At 47.2% G+C, this 25,576-nt stretch overlaps 9 protein-coding genes across 9 annotated transcripts; 4 read left to right on the top strand and 5 right to left on the bottom strand.

The window, feature by feature from the left end:
• Window positions 1-81: 81 nt before the first annotated feature.
• Window positions 82-1,031, bottom strand: N7483_008507 (uncharacterized protein; the record flags this gene model as incomplete). The annotated part of the gene is made up of 2 exons (XM_057091934.1): window positions 82-742; window positions 802-1,031. 2 exons carry the CDS (start codon window positions 1,029-1,031, stop codon window positions 82-84), a joined length of 891 nt encoding a protein of 296 aa, XP_056943108.1.
• Window positions 1,032-3,779: 2,748 nt separating this feature from the next.
• Window positions 3,780-5,960, top strand: N7483_008506 (IQ calmodulin-binding motif protein; the record flags this gene model as incomplete). Its single annotated transcript, XM_057091933.1, has 6 exons — window positions 3,780-4,040; window positions 4,107-4,412; window positions 4,468-4,984; window positions 5,036-5,167; window positions 5,226-5,618; window positions 5,686-5,960. 6 exons carry the CDS (start codon window positions 3,780-3,782, stop codon window positions 5,958-5,960), a joined length of 1,884 nt encoding a protein of 627 aa, XP_056943107.1.
• Window positions 5,961-6,276: 316 nt separating this feature from the next.
• N7483_008505 (aminotransferase-like domain-containing protein) lies at window positions 6,277-8,371 on the bottom strand (the record flags this gene model as incomplete). The annotated part of the gene is made up of 8 exons (XM_057091932.1): window positions 6,277-6,534; window positions 6,591-7,362; window positions 7,468-7,545; window positions 7,622-7,784; window positions 7,843-7,885; window positions 7,945-7,976; window positions 8,065-8,101; window positions 8,201-8,371. 8 exons carry the CDS (start codon window positions 8,369-8,371, stop codon window positions 6,277-6,279), a joined length of 1,554 nt encoding a protein of 517 aa, XP_056943106.1.
• Window positions 8,372-10,174: 1,803 nt separating this feature from the next.
• On the bottom strand, window positions 10,175-10,601 carry N7483_008504 (uncharacterized protein; the record flags this gene model as incomplete). Its single annotated transcript, XM_057091931.1, has 4 exons — window positions 10,175-10,262; window positions 10,329-10,397; window positions 10,480-10,520; window positions 10,587-10,601. 4 exons carry the CDS (start codon window positions 10,599-10,601, stop codon window positions 10,175-10,177), a joined length of 213 nt encoding a protein of 70 aa, XP_056943105.1.
• Window positions 10,602-11,246: 645 nt separating this feature from the next.
• Window positions 11,247-12,249, bottom strand: N7483_008503 (urea carboxylase-associated family protein; the record flags this gene model as incomplete). The annotated part of the gene is made up of 2 exons (XM_057091930.1): window positions 11,247-11,449; window positions 11,514-12,249. 2 exons carry the CDS (start codon window positions 12,247-12,249, stop codon window positions 11,247-11,249), a joined length of 939 nt encoding a protein of 312 aa, XP_056943104.1.
• Window positions 12,250-13,311: 1,062 nt separating this feature from the next.
• N7483_008502 (GTPase BMS1) lies at window positions 13,312-17,089 on the top strand (the record flags this gene model as incomplete). The annotated part of the gene is made up of 5 exons (XM_057091929.1): window positions 13,312-13,369; window positions 13,470-13,540; window positions 13,599-13,688; window positions 13,756-14,538; window positions 14,570-17,089. The coding sequence occupies 5 exons, from the start codon at window positions 13,312-13,314 to the stop codon at window positions 17,087-17,089; spliced, it is 3,522 nt and encodes a 1,173-aa protein (XP_056943103.1).
• A 1,184-nt stretch (window positions 17,090-18,273) lies between these two features.
• Window positions 18,274-20,001, top strand: N7483_008501 (glycoside hydrolase family 28 protein; the record flags this gene model as incomplete). The annotated part of the gene is made up of 4 exons (XM_057091928.1): window positions 18,274-18,528; window positions 18,586-19,005; window positions 19,059-19,204; window positions 19,260-20,001. 4 exons carry the CDS (start codon window positions 18,274-18,276, stop codon window positions 19,999-20,001), a joined length of 1,563 nt encoding a protein of 520 aa, XP_056943102.1.
• An 897-nt stretch (window positions 20,002-20,898) lies between these two features.
• Window positions 20,899-22,581, top strand: N7483_008500 (uncharacterized protein; the record flags this gene model as incomplete). The annotated part of the gene is made up of 2 exons (XM_057091927.1): window positions 20,899-21,609; window positions 21,667-22,581. The coding sequence occupies 2 exons, from the start codon at window positions 20,899-20,901 to the stop codon at window positions 22,579-22,581; spliced, it is 1,626 nt and encodes a 541-aa protein (XP_056943101.1).
• Window positions 22,582-22,974: 393 nt separating this feature from the next.
• Window positions 22,975-24,981, bottom strand: N7483_008499 (MFS transporter; the record flags this gene model as incomplete). The annotated part of the gene is made up of 8 exons (XM_057091926.1): window positions 22,975-22,989; window positions 23,049-23,126; window positions 23,182-23,276; window positions 23,347-23,655; window positions 23,712-23,861; window positions 23,914-24,348; window positions 24,412-24,489; window positions 24,555-24,981. The coding sequence occupies 8 exons, from the start codon at window positions 24,979-24,981 to the stop codon at window positions 22,975-22,977; spliced, it is 1,587 nt and encodes a 528-aa protein (XP_056943100.1).
• Window positions 24,982-25,576: the final 595 nt, after the last annotated feature.

Below are 25,576 nucleotides of genomic sequence, written 5' to 3'. Positions count from 1 at the left end.
GTGGTGAAGATGAGAAGGATGGGGGAAATGAGGAGGATGTGGGATCAAACACAGCGAAAAATGGATTTAAACTGAGCAAAATTAGAGGTTCGCCGCCCGATCGCCAAAGATTTTAGACAGGCGATCCTTGACCTTGGTCAATGTTTGACGACGCCGAGGACGAGACTCAGTAAATGGAGACGTTGGACAGGACTTCGAAAGGGGAATGCAGTCGGAAGACGAGGGTGTGCACTTGTCAGTGTGACTGATCTGAATGTCAGTGTGACTTCTTGGGAAAGTTCTGCCGGTGGCTTCCCGCAAAGGCCAGTTCTCAGGATAGTCTCGTAAATTTAGACGGGTACAATCGTAACTCCAGTCTGATGGGTAACGACCGATTAGTTCTTGATATGAACGTGCGGAGCTGGGACGAGCTGTAATTGTTCTCTCAGATGTGGGAGAATAATCTGGATAATCAGCAATAGGAGGATCACAGAAGCTGCTGGATGTCTCCGAGGAGATACTGCGATAGATCGATGGAGTAGGTGGAGTCCCTGGAGACTTTTTATTGAGCCAGGCAGGGTGACAACTTGGACTCGGAGGAGGCAAAAGTTGCCCGAGTATCTGGTACAGTTCCGAGATCAATTTAGCCGACTCAGCAATGAATGTGTCTTCGTCAGTGCTGGATCGGAGTTCCTGGTATTCATTTATTTCACCCAATGGGCCGCAATCTCCGCTCTTGATTTGCGGGAGCTGGAAGCGTTTCCTGGAATAATGTCAGTATCAAAAGAGACGCAGGATGAGACTATTTTCATTGAAGCTTACTTCGGTGAAATTGGATGGGCCCCGGCGTTGGATGATTGTGGGATGGATGAACTCGAGATGGGAGATGTCTTGTCGTTTGGTCTCGCCTCAGGCTCAGGCTCAGGCTCCGAGATCAGTGAGACACGAGACTGCTGAGCCACATCCAACAGGCGAAGCACAAAATTGCTTTCACTTGGAGAAAGCTTGAGGTCACTTTCTAGTGGCTGCTCCTTACAATCGTGGTCAGTCATTGTTTCGGGTGCCTGTATGGTTTCCGAGTGACTCGGCTGATGAAAATGAAGGATTTGGGAGGGGATGGTGATGAAAATGGAGGATGAGGGGAAGAAGACAGACAGGGGAAAGTAATTGGGCATGGTGAGAGCCTGTAGAACATACCGGATTTTTTGTTATGATGATGTCGTCGATTAGTCGTCGATGGATGGTGAGTCCATGGATGAGTCGTCGTCGATTAGTCGTTGTGCCGAGTCGTCGCGCTGAGTCGTCGAAACTAACCACCAGGGCAGACTGTAGTTTGTATGTATCTCACTCGCCTTTGGGGTGGATCAACATGGGGTTTTTATGCCGCGTGTCCACCTTTTTCTCACAATTACCAGCTTGCGACAAAAGAATAGAATCTAGCCTTGCTAATCTAGAAGAGAGGATTTAGGATGCGTGAGCTAGATTGAAAGCAAGTGAATGAGGCTTAACGCGTATCACTAAATACATGTAGTCATTCTCACAATAAGTGAACAGACCCGCCAATGAATACACGTGATCTGAGAGCCTAAGGCATCAATATATTCTTGCCTCAGGCCTGAAAATGGGGAATTTTCGTTCATTGGCCAGATCGCCTTTGGTAATGCTTTCAATGTTGAGAGATTGAATGCAATACAATTTCGTAGTTTAATCAAAAAGCCATTTATCATTATACCACCTTGGCAGCAAAAATGAAAACTAGTGACAGCACACTCTTTTATCCTATTGTATCAAAAACAGTATTTCCAAGGATTGCCAAATCCGCCTGCGAAATAAGTAGGTCTCGCTCATTCTTTCGTGGTGATCTTCTGGAAAGGTGTTAGAAGGATAAATATAATGGCCCAATGATGTCCAAAATGCCCGTTGGGTTTCGGGTGATTGTGATCCAAGTTGTTTCAATTTCACTGATAAGCTGGTGCCGTGAGTCTGAGGCCTATTCGACTGGGCCCACCGCTTGACTACTGCCTCTTATCTGACCAAGAGATATAACACTCCTCTCGGGCCTCTGAGTCCCATCATTTACAGCACGGCTATTCTAGTCATGATCTCTATTACTTGCACGCTCACCCCCTGTTCAAAACGCCAGGCGCTGCAGAGAATTAAAAGCCAGCCTGGGCCACTTTCCCCGGCAGAGCAAGACGACCGATGAGAGGAAATCAACCAGGAATTCGCAGCTGTGCCCTCGTCATCATTTATGCTATAGGCTGCCACGCTCTCATAACTTGCCCTACAGATGGTTCCACACTTCTTGTCGGATTGTTTCCCGGCTTCAGACTGATTATAATAGCTCTTCAAGTTCCAACACACATACCGATTCTTCTACTTCCAGTAGGTAATGAGCAGCACACGCATGCTCGAACATTGTCGATCTGGCAAAGCAAATCCTCGGACATCTTGTGGAGACAGTCATGATGGGGCTAAACTTGATAGAAAACGCCAACATGTTACGCCTAGTTGCTTAGGTGGACCCCTCAATGCCAACAACAAGGGCATGAAATTCACTGATGGGTGGATATTCTTATATCACGCACGCCTACATTTTGATCTTCAAAGGACCTTGAACTATACCATGGAGTGTGACTGCCTCCAACACAGGGGCCGAATATGGGGCCTATATGGGGCTGAGAAGGAAGCTTGTGTTCCTTAAAAAGCTGGTTACAGAAATGAGAAACCTCCAGAGAACGGTGGAAATACGACTTTACAGCGACAACAGCGAAGTTCTAACCTCATAACAAGGGCACAAGCCATCCAAATGTGGCTGTACATACGCTCTCACTTCGTACCATCTCGACAGTGATCTCGTCAAATTGGAGATCATAGACACTAGGTATAACCGCGAAGACGGGGCTGCTGAACATTCTAGATTGGGCAAGGTTCACAGTTCTCGGGTCGGTTTAAATGGACAGGTAAGTCTATTTGGCAATAATTACACAGGCACAGCCCTGCAGGGGAACTGTCGCCTGCTATCGAGACCAAAGAATCAATTGTTTTCAAGGGCCGTCTTGATTTCTCCTGTAACCATAGGAAATTAAATTGGCATATTAAATCATTTCCAGTCTCTCTTTTTGATCACAGTTCCATGCCTCTTGAGCTCATATCCCTGTTATTGAGCCACGTGTGATTACCAAAATGAGAATCTGTCATACAGGGTCTTAGTTTGGAAAGGTACTGATGACGACCTTGCCGTATTTCCTACTTCCCTGGCATTTGATCTGCAACCAACAGCGATACATGGGAATTTCCATCGGTCCTATTTTGTGTTGCTTTTGAGTAGAAATAATTCAAACTACTCGCAAAGTAGCATTTAATGATTATATCACAGACACGTCGATCCCCAAGAACAAAGCGAAGATAAACAAGCATCGCTAAGCTTTGCGGGGCTGCTTGTACGTCATTCAGCCCTGTACGGACCACGCCGAGAGCTGCATGCAAAACACCAAACAACCTACGTCACGTACCAGGCATCGATATTAATTTAAATGTTAAACAACTTGAACTAATATCCTTGTGTCCACCAATAAAATATCGAAATATCCATGGATAACGTGATGAACTTGCGCTTGTCAGATTCTAAGTCTGCGAGTGACCCTAAGCGAACCCCCCTAAATTTAGCTACGTCACCTCTGATCCGGATCCTGCGATTCTAGCCTTTGCAATAAAAATAGACGGCCCCGCAAGTGCGAGTCCCTAAGATCTTTTTCGATTGTAAGAAATTTCATCCTTAACATACTATCACTCTCATTATGGTTACTACCAAGGTATATGGTCTGTGGAAACACTCGCAGACAGTAACTTCGGAGCTTTCTCGAGATCCGTCGCAAACTGCAGCAACAATCTTTAAGAAATTATATGAGCATCATGAATTCCCACACCCGCATCACCAGCATGGTGCACACGGTCTGTCAGCAGAAGAAATTGAGGAGTTTGAAAAGAAAAATGCTGTCGAGAAAGCGCTTGCTGCCGGAAATTGGGGATCGACAGAACCCAGTGAACTGTTCCTTCAAGTGAGTAGCTCTAGGATTCCAACATAAGACAAAAAAGCTTCAATGCTGATCAATTTGAAATTCTAGATTTACCATGATGTGTTAGGATCTCTGGATAAGGAACCCAGCACAGGTGTTGTCTCGCCCCCGCTTATTGGTAGCCGAGGCGTTGTGCCCCTCACAATTATTGCCCCGTTGCCTGATCTTTGCCGTCATCTTGCCAACTGTATTGCCCGTGCTGAACATGAAGTATTTTTGGGTACAAATTTTTGGATTCATTCCGAGGCCGCGACATTGGTTACCAATGCCATTCGGGAGTTATCCAAGAGGGCTGGAGAGCGTGGCCAGAAAGTGGTTATGAAGATGGTGTATGATCGAGGAGATCCAAAGCAGGCGAGTCAAAGAGAATCCAAACTCGACTCAATATCAATGCTAACAAATCAACCAGGTCTTAGATAATCGACTCGAAGTTGATGGTGAACAGCGAACTAGTGACAAAGTCCGACTTCCCGCACCGCATGAAATCCCAAATGTTGACTTGAAAGTCATTAATTACCATCGCCCGGTCTTTGGAACATTCCATTCGAAGTTCACTGTCATCGACCGCCGTATCGCACTCCTGCAAAGTAGTAATATTCAAGATAACGACAATCTAGAAATGTTGGCTCATATTGAGGGACCTATTGTTGATTCTTTCTACGATTCGGCCTTAATCTCTTGGGGCAAGCCGCTTGACCCTCCATTGCCTCTTCTGAATTCCCCAGCTGAGAGTGCTCCTATTCCTTGCCACCATGGGGAGCAGAAGCTGGGATCTGCATCAGAGACTTTGCCTGAAGATCTGCCACAGAACACAGCAGCTTCTCCTCATTGGGATATCGACTTTGAGAGCGAAGCAAAGAGAGTCAACAACAGCATTATCCCTCGTGGAGATGAAACGCCAACTCAGGCAGTCAGCCGTCTTCTGAGTACGTAATATAATTCAAGAACATAATGACTCCAGACTAACCGATCGACAGACACAACAATTCAACCGGACACTGCCGGCAACGCCCCCGATTCTGACCAGGATCTGAAAATGACACCGTACAGTCTGTTACCACAACATGAACTATTCCCCATGGCAATGGTCAACCGAGAGCCCTATGGATGTAAGCTACCAAAATCTTGTCCAATATCCCCAAACAAAATTCTAAAGATATCACCAAGCCCCAAACCATAGCAGCACCCATAACCCTCAGGATGCGGCTTTCGTCTCTGCGATTAACCACGCCAAGCACTCGATTTTCATTCAAACCCCCAACATGAATGCCGAACCTCTCATTAAGCCCCTTCTTGGTGCTATCCGACGTGGTGTAATTGTGAAACCTTACCTATGTCTCGGATATAACGACGCAGGAGAACTTCTGCCATTCCAGAACGGAACCAACGAGATGATCGCGAATAGACTATATAATGCTCTCGAAGCTCCCGAGGAAAAGGCTCGACTACAGGTCCATTACTATGTTGGCAAGGATCAGATTCAGCCCATTCATAACTCGTTCAAGAAGCGCAGTTGTCATATCAAGTTGATGATTATTGATGAGCATGTTGCTATCCAAGGTACGAAGTCTTCAGAATATCCGTCATTTTCTGTGTGATATCAAGCTAACATAATTTTGCTTTGCAGGGAATGGAAACTTGGATACTCAGTCCTTCTTCCACAGTCAGGAAATCAACATGATGCTTGACTCGCCTCTTGTGTGCAAGGCGTGGCTTGAAGCCATTGATCGCAACCAGAACACTGCCAAGTATGGTGCTGCAAGCTCCGAGGATGGATGCTGGCATGATCCTACTACTGGAGCGATCCCTGATGGATCAATTGGCACTGATCCCGGACACTTCAGTTGGGCGAAGGGTGTTGTTGGTGCAGTGAAGCGAGTCAGAGGTGTCGGTGGTTTCTAATTTCACTACATCCTGTTACATATGATTGATTATTTGATTTGGAGTCTAGTAAATATCAATTTTGACGATCTATGAGAGTATAAAAAGTATGCCTCGCAATTAAAAGTAAGGTTGTTCATCTCCAAGGACATCGATGCAAATGTGTGGGAACGTGAAACACAAATTGACCCAGCGCCGACAATTTCACAAGATGCTGCGAGTGGCTCCGATATTTGGGTTTCCCGCAAGTATGTACACTTCTGGAAACTTCACCCAGATTAATGTAATCACAGCTCAAGGCGAACTTACGACATTAGAACTTTGTACGGTTCCAATCTCACAGACGAAACTGCTCACGCAGAGAAGCAGCGAAACGGGCAATCGCATCATCGATACGATCAAATGAAGCAGACGCATATGTGGCGCGGAAGAACATCTTCTCCATGGTAGCCGACTTGTCGGCCTTGAACCAACTTCCGCGGGACAGGAGAACATTCTGCTCAATTGCAGACTGGAAAATCTCCTCCTCGATTTGTTCAAGGGTCTTGCCGGCGGCAACACCGGGGTGCTTGCGCCAATCAACCTCAATCCAGTGCTGTTTAAACGTCAGTAATTAATCTATCAGAGTAGAGTTTTCTGGTGTGAACTTACGAACATGCCCGCTGCAGGGGCAACCCAGTGAGCAATATCACGGGGAAGATGCTTCTCGCAAGCGTGAAGAAGCGCGTCACGACGGTTAGTGTAGGACATGCGGATGGAGATAAGCCAGTCGAGGTATCCAGTGTGACCCCAGTGCTCATCCAACAACTTGTAAAGAGCAATCTGGGAGATACCGCTAGGGTGCTGCGAGGAGACCTCGAAGTTGCGCACGAAGCGCTCAATGATCTGCTCGGACGCAACAATCCAACCAACACGAGAACCGGGGGACACAACCTTGGAGAAGGACTCCAAGCGACACACACGACCATCAACGTCCAAGCTCAGGTAAGAGGGAACAAGAGACTTGATGAAATCATCGTGGGTGGCAGGAGGAGGAGGAACAGCAGCTCCCTCGCCAGCGTAGGGCTGCATCTGCAGGAAGTAGTATGGCTCATCTTCAACAATGTAGACATCGTGCTTCTGGGCAACCTTGTACACCTCCCGGCGGCGCTCAGCGGACTGGGTAGCTCCGGTGGGGTTCTGGCCTGTAGGGATAGTGTAGAGAACGTGAGGCTTGCGAGCACCACGGGCCTGGACATCCCAGTTGCTGAGAAGCTCATCCATGCCCTCAGGAACAATACCCTCGGCATCAATTGGGATGGCAAGAGCCTTCAGGCCCAGAGGGAAAGCAGTCTCAGCAGCACTAGCAAATGTGTACTCTTCCATCATAATATAGTCACCCCGCTCGGTAAACAGACGCAATGCGGTATCCCAAGCGTAGGTGCTACCACAAGTCAAGGTGCATTGCCAATCAGAGTAGGGAGGGTTGTGAATAAGCTGGACGGAGTCAGAACTGATGAGCAAAAGGAATGGAGATAGGTCCACATACCTCGGTGTGCTCAGTGATGAAGCGGAGAAGTTGGGGGGGATCCAGTAGCTTGACCATAGTTCAGAGAAATTTCCAGGTCTGCGCAGAAGATCGTCAGTAATAAGTTCATGTGTATTGAAATTGAGTTCAGGATTTGATTTCCCACATACCGTACAGACTCTTGCCCTCTTTAATGTCGTGCTTTCCAGCATGTAAAATGCTTCCGGACGTTTGAGTCTCTTCAGGAGTGAAGCCCGGTGCTGTAGGGACCTTCATCTCCAAGTGCTCAATTGGGAAATATTCGGCAGAGGGCAGACCGCCACCAAGAGAGATAATACCTTTGCAGGCATAAATTAACATTCAGCCTTAAAATTAATTTCAAGTTTTTGTTCCTACCTGGGTTCTTCAAGTATCCAGCAGCACTTTTCAAGGTCGAGGCCTAGAAAACAATTTAGTGCCGACTCTCAGGATTCCCTAGTCGGATAATGCGATACGGACCTTGCGAGACTTGGCCTCTTGAGACAGGAAGTCTAGAACCAGATATCAGTAAATATTTTGTTTTCAATATAGCTATGTGCAAGCATTGAGCCGCTTTCATAGTGAAGTATAGAAACTCACGCTCAAAGCGCTTTGCCTTGGGCTTGGTGTAACAAGCCTGTGTAACCACGCATAATTGATCAGCCCTTGGTTCTTCCTTCACTTTCCTTGCCAAATGATATATCTCCAGTATGTTCATTCGGTGTCGAGGTCATACCGGGCTCTTCCACATGTCACTGCTGCACTCCGGTGCAACACCTGTCGGCATCTTAGCCACTTTCTCGCGCCACGCAGGGATACCATTGATGGTCAAAGGGTCAGGTACGGCCACCGCGCTGGTATCGGTGACCGCCTTAATCTCAATGTCCATAGCAGAAGGCGGGCTCATATTGACAAAGTGCGGGTAGAAAAGGTAATTTGCGGTGTCGATAGGTGCGGTTTGTGCGAGAGGCGGTTGGTAGGAGTTATGTTCAGGGTAAACAGTGTCTGACTATATGATGATATCGAGAAAAAAGCGATGCTACCTTGCGACTATAGCAATTGCGCAAGAGCAGAGGAGATTAAAGCAAGAGTTAAATAAGGAACGAAGGCGAATTGGTGCAGCCGGTGGAATTCACAAGTGTTAATCCACCCGGCAGCGGTTCCGGCTGGGTCCCATGACTCATCAATGCAGGTCGGAATGTATGAATCTATGGGCATTTTTGGGGGAGATCCGTAGGCAATCGAGCCAGTAATCTAGCGTAGAATCGATTTCTGTTATCTAATGTGGCCCCGCGTAGTCATGGTGTTCGTGGCTGTTGACGTTGGAGCTGCTGCTACCTTGTCAAATGCAGGGCGCGGAGGGGTATGATACGTCACAGTACAAAAAGATCCTTTATAAATTAGCGGTGTGTCGCGAGAGATACGGTAATACCAGAACAAGAGGGACAAAGAGCCCCGCCTAGATAAGGCTATCGCCGGCATCGGCGTGATAAGCTTAATGTGCTTGGACGAAGTATACAGGTCTTATTCTTATAGCGGTCAATGTCCGCTGTTTTCTAAACATCTCACTGGACGCATGGACACACGACCATCCAAATTGATCACGCTTGGCCATTGGGAACTCTTAACCTCCATCTCGGTAACCATTCAACCTGTTATCTCCACCGAGTTTACACATGCGGGGCACTCGCATACTAATCGATGCGCAACCTACCTGGGTATCCATCAGCCTTTCACTAATAGTAAACATTGTAAAAAGTACAGCCGATATCTTAGCCAAGAAAATTAGCACATATGCTTAAAATTGCTTCCAATTTACTTTTAATTCCAAACATCTAGTTGGCCTTCAAGGCTCTTATTTAAAGAAATGTAATGAACCTCGCCGACTCCGAGTCCAAGTTCATCAATCATGATAGGATCCCTCTAAACATCTACACCCCATTGTGCTTTAACACGAAATTTCTGCAGATCCACTTCAAGTCGAAGAGTACTAGTAGATAGTAGTAAAGCATACATAGTACGAAAACTACCCGTGTACATACAGTTGACCCTTCGACAATTCCGGGTCATTCCGCTGTTCTTTCAAATATCATTTCCGAGATCATGACGTTCGTGCATGCAGGAGTCTCATCGACGGTGTTTTAAATTGCATAGTACCCATGCAACCATCACTAGCGCATGTCTTGTACCCACTGGCAGTGCCACATGTATTATGAGGTCACGGCGGGTTGATCAAGATCATGATGCTTTTGAGTTTCAAGGTTAGTACCACTATGTGCATTACTCATATAGTTCTTCAATGTGGAGCGGATATCTTCGGCAAAATTCTGCCAATGAACATCCTCAAGTGCCTTTATCAATCAGTTCTATAGTCATTACAGCGCATTATCAAGCTTGGAATCGGATAATAGCCTAAGAGAATCTACGAGGTGACCGCTTCGATGAACAAAAGGTTCAAATTTGAAATGAGTTCATATTGAATGTCGTAAAAAATCGTCTCTAGCTGCAGGCATCGCCGTGGCAGCTACTGAGCTCGCTAAAAAAGAAAAATGAATACATAACATGACGAATGGTGGCTAAGCATAAAGTGGTATCGAATCATAACTGAATTGGAAGCCCCATCGTATGTGTGGTTGGATTGGCATTCGGGCTGGTGCCCTCGCAGGTGTCCCACAGATGACTCTCTGGCTTTAAGCTCCACCCGAGCCTACTACTGCGTCTTCACTTCGCCATCCTGCTCGACGTGGATATGCTCGCTGGATTCGAGGGTATCGACGTGGTCTTCAGGGTACTCCACACTGCACGGTAGACTTGTAAGTATCTCGACTATTGGGATGATTTTGAACGATGGATAGAGAACATACATGAAGCCCTTGATGAGGCTGTACTCATGCGTGATGACACCACCCTTTTCGGTCGCAAGCTGCTTGGCCCTGTTGCAAGTGAATAGAAGAAAATGTCAGTTATTCGGCGTTTTTCCAGTGCGGGGGTGATAGGTAAGAGGGCGAAACTGACTTCTCCAACTCCTCGGGAGGGGCGTCGGTCTTGAGAGTAACCTGTTGAAAATCAATATCAGTAACAGAGCCTCATGGCCAAGACAAAACGGTGATATTGAAACATACATTGTACTGAGGCATCTTGGTTGAATGAAATGTTTTGATCGCGTGTGATTGTTGGGGAAAGGGAAGAGGTGACGTGGGGGTAGATGACAAGGTTAAGTTTAGAGAGGCTGGTGGAGATAAGAGAAAGCGGAGTTGGAGGGAGGGGGAAGTTGGTTTTTATATGCAGAGCTGATAAGAGGCTAGCTTGGTCTTACGCCATTCAGTTACCAAGGACCTTTTGGGGATTCTTATTCCGTTGTTTAAGCCTCTGGCCTCACTTTCCTTTGACTTTCTACAATTCTGTCTTGATACTTGCAATCAAGCAGTTGTTACACCGCAGCGACTCCACATTGTCCAACAACAAAGATGTCGTGATTTCTTTACCAGAACTCGAGGTTACAGTTCATTGGATCTATACATTTAGGTAACCAAGAAAAAAAAAATAGTTGCCTGAACCAGAGATATAGAATTAAATCAGCCGCTGTCAGCGCTACTTACAGCCAAGTCTGACAGCCAAGGTACAATCATCCACAGTCTATGGATTATTTCCTCATCCCTGACCTCCAGGCTTTTCTATTTGAATTTCATCCGCTGATGTAACAATGCGGCATGAGTCCGGGCCTCTTCGATGACGTGCGTAAACGCGGGGCATACTCACGTGCTATGACATCTCGGATCAACTCACAGTCCGACTTGTCCGTCCGCTACGCGTCCAGCTGGACCAGGCATACTCATTCCATGCATACCTCTGTATGCAGGACTAATCGGTGCCTTCCATCCATCCAGTATCTTCTCATCAGCCAATTTGTACACCTCAACCCCCAATGGGCGACAGGTTGCCCCCATACCTCCTTTATCATCCCAGCCCCAATTAGACAAATCGCCTGGGAAAGGGGGAAAGCACATTAGCATATGCGCCAGAGTTGCCTAAGATGTGGTGATACATACCACCAGGACATGCTGAAAGCGCACATAGAACCTCCACCTCGGCAAAAAATTCAAAATACTCGCCCGGCTTTGCAGGTGAGGTTTCCATAAAGTACTTCCCCTCTTCATCTAGCCCGGTTACTTGAAACACATTCAATACATCATGAACATCTAGCTCCGTCAATCCGTAGGGAACCACGGCTCGTGTCAAATTAGAATGGCAATGGAAATCAAAGGTCTCTCCACCCATGAGCAAGTTCACGTAAGGATCACAGCGAGTACCCATCAGGTCATGCACCCGTCCCCCGAATTGCGTGGTGCCAAAGACGACATCTGGTCTTCGCTTCCCATCGGGCCCTAGAACATCATGCAACTGCCCGCCACCCAGCGAGTCCCCGGTGATGGTCACTAGCGGTCTCAGGTATGGTAGGTTAGACCACAAACGGTCGCCTACGGAGACGTGCGAGGCGTGGATCTGTCGGGTTCGGGCGGCCCACATTCGCTCCCGGGGATTGTTGGCATTCCAAATGTTGAGGTCGCCAACTTGTGGGCCATTTGGCGTTGTAAGGCGGCAGATATGTCCGGCGGGAACTACCCATGCCTGACCAGAGCATGGTCGGATTGTGAATGACTCTTGGGGTATGCGGGCGGAGGGCTCGGATGCAGTCTGCGAAATGGACTGGTAAAGCTGCGAGGTTGCATGGATTCCTGAATCAGGAGGGGCCGTATAGGCTGGGGGAGGTCGGGAAACGGCCATTCCTGGTATTGATGAGACTTAAAGGTAATGATCTCCTCCAGAGTTGGATCGTCGAAACTAATAGTAGGAAAGTTTGGGATGGTTGATAGTATTACCGAGCTGTGTGAGAAGGATCCATCCAACACTACTAGTATATAAATTGAAGTTGCGTCGAACACTGGCAGCCAACCACTCAACATCAATCCGTGAACTTCAAGTTGAACCATGCAGCAGTCGGGGTAGTATACATTCTATTTTATGGTCCCAGGGATCTCCGAGGCCCAAACGTAAACATTTCGGGGGTAATCCCGCTATCTAACCACCTTGAACTTGAAATGGCATAATGGATCCTGCCCCGCATTCTAGTTCAAAAGTACTTATGAGTCGAACTTGAGAAGATTTGGCGATTCTGTTTTGAAAACATAATATTATCCCCAATTGACCTAGGGTAATCTGGCATCCTAGTCAACAACGCAGCAGTATCATGCAATTGAGCTTTTACATGGTTCCAATGTCGGTTACTGTTATTTCACACTCCCTATACAAAGTGGGAAAGGCCCTGGAGAATGTATCAGCCCGATGAGGGGGTCACAATAATGTATCCATATTCCGGGCCAGTCACCTGGGGCAGCGATAAGAGATGTTGATAATCATGTCAGCCAAAATAACGTGATAAACTAGGCCCAATTGGGACGGTTTTAACACGATTAAATTCTGGCTTCTGATTGGCCGAACCAGAATGGATCACATGATTAGACACGTGATCTACGGTCGCAGCAGACGCTTATTCGTGTAAATTAGTGTTATGAGAGAATCAGACCTGTTGATACGTCCCATTGCGACCGCCTACTGCATTAGACCTTGTAGTCTGACAAGTGCCTTGATGCCTGAGAAATTATCTCAACATCTGAATTTCGCGCTAATCCTAATCAGATTCTGGGCCGGCTCCACATATTTCCGCCCGAGAAATAATTTTTGGCCGAGCAACTTCGAGGTACTGCTGTCGTCGCTGTGCTTGGTGCTTCTGTTCTTTGGAATTAAACAAAGAGCAGACGTGAGGTTTGAGGCCTCTTAATTTGCACCATGGAGAAGCAATCAAATAGGTCTCATCGGCCTGGCAAGGAGAAGAAGAAATATGAAGGTAAGTGCTGCTAGAGCGCATCTGCAAATCTTTAAAGATTGCATGCGAGACCCAATTGTCCGACGCATGATTTGCTAATGACTATTTTTTTGAACAATAGGTCAAAATCCCAGGGCCTTTGCCTATGCCAACCCGGGCAAGCTCGGTAAACAGGCTGCGCGATCTGGTGATGTACGATTTCAAAGCATCGCAAATTTGGAGTCGCAAGCTAATCTGAATTTTCTTTTAGGTCAAGGAAAAGAGACTCCATGTGCCCCAGGTAGATCGCATGCCGGAGGAGGCTCCCCCAACAGTCGTTGCGGTTGTTGGACCTCCCGGTGTAAGTGATAATCCTTCAGAAGACAAGAGGACGCATCAAGTCTCTAACATGTTCTCAAAATACATAGGTCGGCAAGACTACTCTCATCAAGTCCCTCATTCGTCGGTATACAAAGCAGACACTCAGTTCGCCCCAGGGTCCATTGACCATCGTGACATCCAAGAAAAAGCGTCTCACCTTCCTCGAATGTCCCTCCGATTCTCTCGCCGCCATGATTGATGTTTCTAAGATCGCCGATATCGTGTTACTTATGATCGATGGTAACTACGGATTTGAGATGGAAACCATGGAATTCCTGAACGCCTTGTCCACAAGTGGTATGCCGGGTAACGTCTTCGGAATTCTTACGCATCTTGACCTGTTCAAGAAGCAAAGTACATTGAAGATGACCAAGAAGCGACTCAAGCATCGTTTCTGGACCGAACTTTACCAGGGTGCCAAGTTATTCTATCTTTCTGGTGTAATCAATGGCCGATACCCCGATCGTGAAGTGCACAATCTCTCCCGATTCCTGTCGGTTATGAAGAACCCACGTCCGCTGATCTGGCGAAACTCCCACCCTTATGCGCTGGCAGATCGATTTTTGGATATCACACCTCCAACAAAGATTGAAGAAGACCCGAAGTGTGACCGTACGGTTGCACTCTACGGTTATCTTCGAGGTACTAACTTCCCAGCGAATGGTGCTCGAGTCCATGTTCCTGGTGTTGGTGATTTGACTGTCTCTGCCATTGAGGGATTGCCTGATCCCTGCCCGACTCCCTTCATGGACCAGCAAATTGCCAAGTCAAGTGGAAAATCCTCACGACGTAAGCTGGGTGAGAAGCAGAAGCTGCTTTTTGCCCCCTATGTCTGATGTTGGCGGTGTCTTGGTCGACAAGGATGCTGTCTACATTGATATCAAGACAAACACTTTCAACCGAGGCTCGGATGACGAAGACTCGGAAGACGAGAACCGCGGCCTTGGCGAGCAGCTCGTTGTTGGTCTCCAGGGCGAGCGACGTCTGCTGGGTGAGGGTGATCAAGGTGTCCGTCTATTCCGCGGTGGTGAGGCAATCTCCAAGGATGATGCAGAGGAAGAGTCTGGTCGTAAGCACCGCAGACACGCTCGACTCGCCGATTCCGAGCGTGTTCAGGCGGCATCTGATGACGAGGATCTCGAGGGCGACGAAGACGACGAGGAGGCTTCCGATGATGAGGACGAAGAAGGTGATTTTGACGACGACGAAGATGAAGTCGACGTTTCTGCACCAGCGGATTTCGAAGCCAGCTTCAAAAAACGTCAGACTGAAAATGATGGTGAGGGTGATGATGTCGCTTTTGCCGACAGTGACTCCGATCTTGGTTCAATTTCAGGCGATGAGCAGGATTTGGAAAGTGACGATGACGATGACGAGAGCGACGAAGACGAAGAGGGCAACGCTCGATGGAAAGAGAACATGCTTGACAACGCAAAGGCTCTCCACGGCAAGCGACCTCCCTTCCGTGTCACTGATCTATCTCGCATGATGTATGATGTATCTATCAGTCCTGCCGACGTTATCCAAATTTGGCGTGGCGAGGATGGAGATGATGAATCAGACGAGTCGGACATTGAGGCTGAGGAGGGCGATGACTTCTTCAAAAAGACAAACACCGAAAAGGAGGACCAAGCTGATTACCGTGCTGTTCCCGAATACGACTACGATGAGCTTGAGCGCAAGTGGCGCGACGAGGAGCTGATCGAGTCATTGAAGCAACGCTTTGTTACTGGCAAGCTTGGTGGTGGTGGTTCGGATGATGACGACGATCTGGACGACTTCGATGACGAGGACGAGGATGATGAGGGCGACGGTGCCTTCGAAGACTTGGAGACTGGTGAGGCCTTTGACGGCTTCGACGACAATGACGACGAGGATGGCGACGAGGATGATGAAGACGATGACGAGGCAGAGCCCGAGGGCCCTGTTGACTTGGAAGCCGAGCGTGAGCGCAATGCAAAGAAGAAGGAGGAGCTGAAGCTTCGCTTTGAGGAGGAAGATCGTGAAGGTTTTGGAAACGCTAAAGAAGGCACGCGTGATGGCGGAGATGGGGAGTTCGGCGAGGACGACTGGTATGACATGCAGAAAGCAAAGATGCAAAAGCAGCTCGATATCAACCGTGCGGAATTCGACAACCTTGACCCAAGCTCCCGTGCCCGAGCTGAAGGCTACAAGGCTGGAACCTATGCCCGAATTGTTTTGGAGAAAGTTCCATACGAGTTTGTTAGCAAGTTCAGCCCTCGTTTCCCTATCATCGTCGGAGGCTTGGCTCCCACTGAAGACCGCTTTGGATATGTGCAAATCCGTATCAAGCGTCACCGTTGGCACAAGAAGATTCTGAAGAGTAACGATCCCCTCATCTTCTCTCTTGGTTGGCGTCGCTTCCAGTCCATGCCCATCTACAGCACTTCGGACAGTCGAACAAGAAACCGTATGCTGAAATATACACCTGAGCATATGCACTGCTTTGGTGTTTTCTACGGCCCTCTGGTCGCTCCTAACACTGGTTTCTGCTGTGTTCAATCGTTCTCAAACAAGAACCCTGGCTTCCGCATTGCCGCTACTGGTGTCGTCTTAAATGTCGACGAACACACCGAGATTGTCAAGAAATTGAAACTCACTGGTGTGCCATACAAGATCTTCAAGAACACCGCTTTCATCAAGGATATGTTCAACTCTGCCTTGGAGATTGCCAAGTTCGAAGGTGCCTCTATTCGTACCGTATCCGGTATTCGTGGTCAGATCAAGCGAGCTCTTAGCAAGCCCGATGGTTACTACCGTGCCACCTTTGAAGATAAGATTCTAATGAGTGATATTGTCTTCTTACGGGCCTGGTACCCTATCAAGCCCCACCGCTTCTACAACCCTGTCACCAACCTTCTTGACCAAGAAGAAGGTGGCTCTGGTGACAGTGGCTGGCAGGGAATGCGTTTGACTGGTGAAGTCCGTCGTGATCAGGGTATTCCTACCCCGATGAACAAGGACTCAGCATACCGCAAGATCGAGCGCCAGGAGCGTCACTTCAACCCTCTTCGTGTGCCTCGCCAATTGGCCGCCGAGCTTCCCTACAATTCTCAGATCACCAAGATGAAGGCTCGCAAGGACCAGACCTACATGCAAAAGCGTGCTGTTGTTCTTGGAGGCGAGGAGAAGAAGGCTCGCGATCTTATGCAGAAGCTGACTACTATGCGCAATGAAAAGCAGGCTAAGCGTGCGGCTAAACAGGAAGAGCGCCGCCAAGTCTACCGTGCTAAGGTTGCTGATAGTTTGGAGAAAAAGGCAGCTCGTGAGAAGAGAGAGCGCAATGACTACTGGCGCCGCGAGGGCAAGAAACGCAAGAATGACGACGATGCTGGCGGTGGTGGAAAGAAGCGCAGATGATTTAGTCCTTAAATTTTGTACATGTCTGAGTTGACATGATCTATCTGATTCTTGCATAGACGGCGTTAGAAGAGCCCCCCTAAAAAATTCAATTGTACATTCATTATTCAATCATTGTGGAGCCTCTATAGTTTCTATTTGCTAATTCCTGGTATTTACTCATGTCTTTTAACCGGTAGTTCAATGTTAACCTGATTCAAGTTTCTCCATATACTCGTAACTGTTAATCTCGGACTCTTCCAAAGTTATGTACGGTAGAACCTCGGCGTCAAGTTCAGGATTAGACCAATCAATATACTCGGCAAATACTACATCCCCTCTCCTTTCTCCCTTTTTTCTCCATTCAAAAAGAATAACAAGCCCCAGAAGAAGGGGCTGGCCAGAGTTCCAAGTTCCTTTTAACACTAAGTGGGTCATGTATTCGGAAACATCGGCTAATATTCATGAGCTCGAACCACTTACTCCATAGTTGTGACAGCTACCATAAATTGCTTCGGGCTAAAAAAGCCACCTAGAATGTGTCTACGTTTCAGCGAAGATAACTAACCCCAAAGTAGAACAACCTAAGACCCGTAGACTTGAAATGTGAGGCTCGCTTAGTCTTAACTACGTATACCCTAAACCGCCCACGTTCACATCAATCTCCTTAACATGAAACGTTCCCCTGATACTAGTAACATAGTGCCGCCGGACTATTTCAAGTTCCCCTGCATAAACTATACCTGGATCCAATATTTCTTCCATCCCTAGGTGCTCCTACTTCCAAGGTTTTAATTAAAAGAGGATTCTGTATTCGTGTATACTCCGTAATCAAGGATCCATAATCCCTCCTACTGCATAATACTCGGCTTATGCTTCACAATGTCAAGGATCATACTGGTGGATACATGAGTCTCCCTCATGAAGTTGAGAAGAGTGGAGTTTTCTTAATCAACAATTACGATCATCTATGCATTCAACCCATATTTCCATATTATACTGCTTCAAATAGGTGGGCCTAGTTCATGGTGTAGTGTTTTAGTGTGGTCTGTGGCTTGAACCATGAAAACGTCCATTGTTAGAATAGTATAAGATACCCTTCATTTCTCGAATTCATTCATTTTTCTTTTCATCAAACCTTCATTTGTTCATTCTTTTTTTTGTTTTTTTGTCATTCACTTTATTCATTCTTTAAGATCTTCATCATGCGCAGCGCGCTGGTCCTCTCTTTTCTCCCCCTGCTGGTCTTGGGATGTGATAATCCCAAGAGCCATGCTTGTGCTTCTGCATACACAGCTTCTAGCTCCGAGGCTGCTGAGTTCTGTGCCACTTTCACAGCTAGTACTGTGACTGCCACTACTGGACTTCCTGCCTTTGCCTCTGCCTGTGACTACAAAGTCAAGCACCTATCAAGTGCTTGCAGCTGTCTGGACACTGCTTGGGCCACCGACTCCGCCAGTGTAAGCATTTGGATGAAATGAATCTTTGAAATTTAGTATATCTCTAACACATCATAGGCTGGATCTGTAGCTGTCGCTGCTGTGACTTCTACCAGTAGCGCTGATCCCGTTCAAGTTGTGCCTACCGAAACCTCGTCGGCCACTAAGACCACCTTTGTGAAGGCCGTTCGACCTACCTCGACCTCTTCCGTGGATGTTCCAGTAACAACTGCGGCTGCGACCACTGCAACCTCTTCCGTGGATGTTCCGGTAACAACTGCGGCTGCGACCACTACCACCTCTCAAGTCATCGATACCGCTGTTGCGGCTGCTTCCATTAGCGGTTCCGCCTGTGTGGTCAGCGAATATGCCTCGCTCTCTTCTGCTGTCGCCTCTTGCACCAACATTGTTTTGTCCAACCTTTACGCCCCAGCCTCAAGCACCATCGACCTGTCGAGTCTTCAGACTGGTGCCTCTGTCACATTTGCTGGTACTACCGTGAGTAACAACACGTTAGCTACCTAGCATGAATATATATTAACAAGCAATAGACCTTCGGTGATACCTACGATGACGACTTTGATCCTATCATCATTTCCGGAACCAACATCACCATCACTGGTGCTTCTGGCCATGTTATTAATGGTAACGGTGAGGCCTACTGGGATGGTGAAGGCTCCAACGGTGGAGTGGACAAGTTAGTGCAAATTTTCAACGCCTTACAACAACGTGATGCTGACCATTCTATCCAGGCCTGACCACTTCATTGTCGTCAAGGATGCCTACTACTCTGAGATCACCAACCTGAACATTGTCAACTGGCCTGTTCACTGTTTCGAGATTGAGGATGTTGAGCACCTTACGATCTCTGGCCTTATGCTGAACAACACTGCCGGTGACTCTCCCAACAGCGCAAGTGACGGTGATGCCGCCGCCCACAACACCGACGGATTCGACATCTCTAAGAGTACATACGTCACTGTTAAAGACACCTACGTCTACAACCAGGATGACTGTGTTGCTGTCACCAGTGGGTCTAACATCGTCATTGACAACCTCTACTGCTCCGGTGGTCACGGTCTGAGCATTGGATCTATTGGCGGCAAGAGCGACAACACTGTCGACACTGTCACCTTCAGTAACTCTCAGGTGGTTAACAGCGAGAACGGTTGCCGTATCAAGAGTAACGCCGATACCACCGGTAGCATCAGCAATGTCATCTACGAGAACATCACCCTCTCCAACATTTCCGACTACGGTATTGATGTCCAGCAGGACTATGAGAACGGTGGTGCTACTGGCACCCCAACCAACGGTGTCAACATTACCAACATCTCCTTCATTGATGTCACTGGTACTGCCACCGATGATGGTATGGACTACTATATTCTTTGCGGTAGCGACAGCTGTTCCGACTTCAGCTTCTCTGGAGTTTCTATCACTGGCGGTGGTGAGACTAGCAGCTGTAACTACCCTTCCAGCGGCTGCCCTTAATTATTTAATGAGCAAATCAGGAAGATGATAGACTTGAGCCTCTGAATCTCTGACTCAGAGGATCAAAGCTGTTTGTGCACTAGCACTTGAGTATACTAACTTCTTGTTGGGATAAATGTATATAGTTTCCAAGGTTGACTAGTAGTATTACTACTAGTAGAGTTGCTGTTGATCAGCAACATTATTTCAAGTTGGAATCGAACTGTGCTTTCCCTTCGACTAATACTCTAAAGGACCGAATCTCTAATAGTAAATACTTCTTATTTTCTTAAGTGATCAGATAAATTCATACCTAAATTCATTTCTATATAATCACCTAACGGAGTGGCACCGCCACACGTGACCGTGTTTCGCACGCGTCGCCGCAGAAGGAAAGCCGAAGGCGACATTCGACTTCCGTTCTCTAGCGATTCCGGAGCAAATTTTGATATTTCCTCTTTACTTGTCTTCTACTTCTAAATCATACCCACGTATCTATGTTTTTCCTTTAGTCGTGGGCCAATTCATCAGAGAATCTCCTGTTTTGGCCCCAGTGGAGAGGCTGCCAGTTGACCGTTTTACCGCTCGTGCTTAACCCTGCGCGCGTTGGTCGATCGCCACTGGATTTGGCTGGCCCTAGTGCCCGCATCAGAAACACTGCACATACCCGACAACACTCGAGGATATTGAGATCTTGACCGCGTGGCTAGAATATCCTTGGTCGCTTCACGTCGGACATCCCCGGTACCCCGTCTCTATGCGGTGACTCGGCGCAAGTTGTTCAGTTGTTGCCGTGTTTAGATCCCCTCGTGCGGCCGCGTAATTTCGCAATTGCTGCGTGATCGCGTTTTGGCCGCCTTCCTTTCCTCGTCCCTCATCTTGACCGACGTTTCTATTTTCTAGTCTGCTGTGAGAACTATGACTGACCTCCAACGTGCTCCATCAAGTCGCGGGGCTCCCGATGTGGAGGCCAGTGCGAACACTGGGTCTGTGGACGCATCGACGTCACGAGAGCCAGGAGGCCTGACTCGATCAGAAGTTATTCAAGTTCCTCGATCACCACAGCCATTGTCTTTGCAGATAGATGGACTGAATGCACGTATTCATGATAAAGTCATCTCGTTTCCCTCCTACGTTGAATCATCCGAACGTGGTAGCAATACCTCGACCGATACCCCTCGACCGGAGCCCCAGTCCGCCAGTACATTCGCAGACTCTTTGTCCAGTATTCCCCTTTCTTCCTTGAACGATTCCAGTCAATCAATCAAAATCGAAAATTCCCAGTCCTCCGTTGAGATCACACCAACACCAACGAATTATTCGACCCCACAAGAACATTTACCAGTGAAACAGAACGGGAATGGAATGGAAGAAGGTGTTCATACTTCAGGGCAACATAAAAATGGATCCTTATCCCCACCACAATCGCCCAACCATTCAAACCCACTGGCACGACCAGAAAATGGAGTTTCTTTTGCGCCAGGACACAAAAGGACGGCAACTGGGGATATTAAATCCATGGCCTCGAGTATTACAATACCTCCAAATCAAGATGATGACAATTTCGGGGCTGCACGGCGACGCTCAAAAAGCACTGGCTCGCCAGCATACGGAAGTAGAATAGCACAGGTAATACTACCTTCTCTGCTCAATTTTCTTTTTGGTATTCTATTAACGCGTCCATAGTTGTCGGTGCACATCCGTACCCGTCTATCATACGCGGCAGCAAAGATAGAAAAGTCCCGACAGGCGCGTGAAAAAGACACTCAGCTTGCACTTCGCGGACTTGAAATTCTATCATCAGCGAGCACACCTAACCCCAGTGGGGCTACTTCAACGCCACCGTCAGGCTTAACACCAACTTCTCACCCACAGAACCTAACATCCACAAGCACATCTCACAACTCCTCTTCTCATAACCCCTCCCAATCAACTATCTCCTCCCCTGGCAAACTTCTTCCCTTTCCTAAATTAGCGCCTCCTGTTGATATCATCTCATCGAATGGAGATTCGCGCCGACGCCGGCCAAACCCAAATACGGGTCCAAAAGAATTCAATCGCAGCCCTTATGTTCGGCATCATCGTCGACACCATTCAGTGCAAGAGCCATCGGTAACGAAATCATTGGGCTCACCACCTGTGCTAGGCCCAGATACACCACACATTCCTCCGTCTGCCCGGATGCCTTTATCAGCACAACACGAAGTGTACAGATCACGCACCCATTCACAAAGCACATCCATGGAGCAGGATGCAATTGAAACACTCCTATTCATGTCCAGCCCTGAAAACTCTGGCTACCGATCTAGTCCACGTCCTTTACAACCACCAGCCTCACAACTCAGTCTGAATGAATCAATCCAGTCGCACTTCAACGGAGTCAGTGATCAGAGTTCTCAAAGCGACAAATCACACAATAGAAGGAACTTTGAGCTCGAGCTCCGACCATCTGGATTTGGGTTGGAGTCGAATGCTGGAGACGAGATCGATCGTATTCTAGATCAGATGGAAAGTGACAGCGAGGATGATGAGCGATATGCATCGCACCGGCCTAGAGCCCAAACGCAAACATCGAAGGGGTATCATGGATATCGCAGGTAAATGGTAGAATCTTTTTCCCGCTCTTCTTGGAGGTAACAATCATTTTGATTTGGTGTCTGGTGGATCAATTTATCTGTCAGGTGTTTACGGCTCATACATTCATGGTAAGGGTGGCATTCTGGGGCAATTGCATTTTGCATTTTGCATTCCGATTTCAAGGTCGAGTTTATTCATACAAGCCTAAATGGCTACCAAGAACCTTGGACTTTCTGTATCTAGGTACATAATGATCCATTCCAAGGTCTGATGATTGTATCATTGCTCATAATGCATTCAATGTCAGGCATTCGCTTCAATATGATAATGTTCTCAAATGCATTATGTACATTAATCTAGTAGTATCTCTATCGGCATTATGTGACTTCAATTTTGCTCATAGATATGCAGGTATTTTCAGTGGCTCAGTTCCTGTAAACAAAGTCAGTATGAGATTCAAGTTTCAAGATTGATATCATCTCAAGACTTACACTAGCCATCTTGCTTCGTGCTCTGATCTTTGGTCCGTAGAAAGCCAAGACCCAAGGAACAAGAGTGAGGACAAGTCCCTACACAGTTTCTGTTAGTAAACCCCAAAAAAGACATCATAGATCCATAACTCACAATGGCGCCCAGCAAACTGGATGCTTCAGGGTATCCAAGGTTCGTAAACATAGCACTGGTAACCAGGGGAAAGACACCACCAAGCAGATTTCGGCCTGGGATGGGAGAATGTTAACATCGTCTCCTTTCTCATAGTTCATCATAAAAGTGCAAAAGAAAACTTACAGCAAGACTGTGCAGCGATAGCGGAGCTAGCATACCGATGGTATGTATCCGCAAGATAATTAAATGTAGCGAGGTAGATGGAGAATATACCCATAGTCGAACAGCCGACAGCAATAGCAGGAACGATCCAAGGAACAGAGGGGTAAGAAGTCCATCCAAACCAGAAAAGGCCAATAGGAAGGAGGATAGATTCGACGCAGACGAAGTAGAGACGACCTTCAGCTGAGGAGGAGAGTTTACCGAATTTCATGGCGATTTTTTCCTGGTAGATGCTAACACAGGTGATGATGATGACTCCGACGCACATTGCTAATATTCGTTAGTGATGGTACTCATTTTAATCAGAATGAAAGCTATTGGCTTACAGGTGAAGACGGCACCGGTTTGCTCGACGTTGAAGTTGTGGTTGATACGGAAGACGAGAGGGATGGAGCTGAATTGGAGGTATAGGGTAGCCCAGCTGAAGGAAACCCAGAGAGAAAAGAAGAAAACCACTGGCTCTGTGAAGAGCATGTCTGTGAAGAGGTATTAGCGAGAATATTTGGAAAAATTTGTGGAAGGACTTACGGAAGGGACGAGACACGGAGATTCGGACGGCTGTCACAAGTGATGTGCGCTGCTCATCGCTCTTGACCTTCCATCGAATACGTCGGATGCTCTTCTCTGCCTCTTGACCTTCGGTACACATAATGACGCCGACATGGCCTGCTTCCTCCAGCTTCTCGTAGTATTTATTCAAAGCACCCGCTTTGCGACTAAGGAGAACACTGCCACGAGTTTCCTTAAAGAAGAAATAGATGATGACCACAAATACACTGGAAACAATAGCATGAGAGTAGTAGATCCAGCGCCAGGTGGTATGCGTGACGATCGCACCGGCCAGAATAGGTGCCAGGCCTGTTCCAAACAATGCAGCTCCAGAGAAGAGTGCCATGGGTGTGTTTCGGTCTTCAGCGTGGAAGATATCACTGATGACACCGCCAACCATAGTTGAGAATGTAGCTGAGGAATTATTAGCATAATGTGGATATAAGGATGAAGATTGACAGAGAAACTTGAACTCACATGCACCACAACCTTGGAAGAAACGGGCGAGTAGCAGACCAGCGAAGGAATGTGTTCCTCCACATGCAATCAGACAAGCTGTGAGTAGATTGGTTAGCATGGTCGTGGATAACTTGATAACCCTAGGTAAATACTATACATACCAACAAAAACAATACCACTGACGACAAAAATAGGACGACGGCCATTGATTTCGGAAAAAGGCGCAAGAATCATAGGAGACAGAGCAAAACCAATACAAAAGATAGTAATGCTCAAGTTATACACCACCGTGCTAATACCCCACACTTTTGTTAGCTCCTCAGATGCCGGACTCACTTCACCCGCGGAATAACCAGCTAAAGCTGTAACACCACAAGCAATCCAAGTCATCATCCATTTACGCCATTTTGGCCACAGAAATGGCGAAGTATACTCCTCTAGACTTGGTGCCTCGGGTGGTGCAGACTGGCCAGCAGATGGGGGTAAGGTGATGCATGGAGTGGGTAGCGGCGTTTCTAGTTCAAGATAGAGATACTCTATCTCTTGCGATTCGACCAACGACTCGGGGCTGGACTCCCGTTCATTCATAGTGGTTGCGGGCCCAAATTTGGGTTCAACAGATGTATGAGATGCCATTCAACGCCACTTATCCCACGAATGGATTTTTTTGTTTCTTTGTTGAATGTCTTAACCAGGATCCCCTCACGTTTGGATAAATTTGGGCCATAATGGGCCAGAGCCCCAACTTATAAGCTTGGGTGGAAAGAGTCACCGAAAAAATAAATTGGAGAAATCTGGAAAATCGGCAAATCTCCAACATTTGAACCAAGAAAGGGACAACATGGATTCTGTGGGGCCGGGAAGTTGATAAGCTGCCAATGTATGGGAGATGGTTAAAAAGAGGAGGAATTACATCCGGAGTACGGAGTATATGGACAAATGACTTCTAGAAGGAAGTAGTTCGGCGATCTTACCGAATCATTATGCAGGGATTCATGCAAGTCTTCAATTCTATCACCTTTTATTTAGTATTATTAATGTTTTCCTGATAGGGAAAACTGATTCTCCACATGAAAATCTCCAATTTGGAGAAGGAAATTGGAGATCATCGGGGACTTAAAACAACTTGAATGATGACAAAGAATGAGATTGATCGAGTAAGAAGATATAGAAAATTGTCAAA

Source organism: Penicillium malachiteum, assembly GCF_028827825.1.
Source record: "Penicillium malachiteum strain IBT 17515 chromosome Unknown utg000004l:1.0-4883003.0:1.0-4884900.0, whole genome shotgun sequence".
Lineage (NCBI taxonomy): Eukaryota > Fungi > Ascomycota > Eurotiomycetes > Eurotiales > Aspergillaceae > Penicillium > Penicillium malachiteum.
The sequence above is the reverse complement of the archived record's forward strand: the minus strand, read 5'-3'. Positions and strand labels throughout refer to the sequence as shown.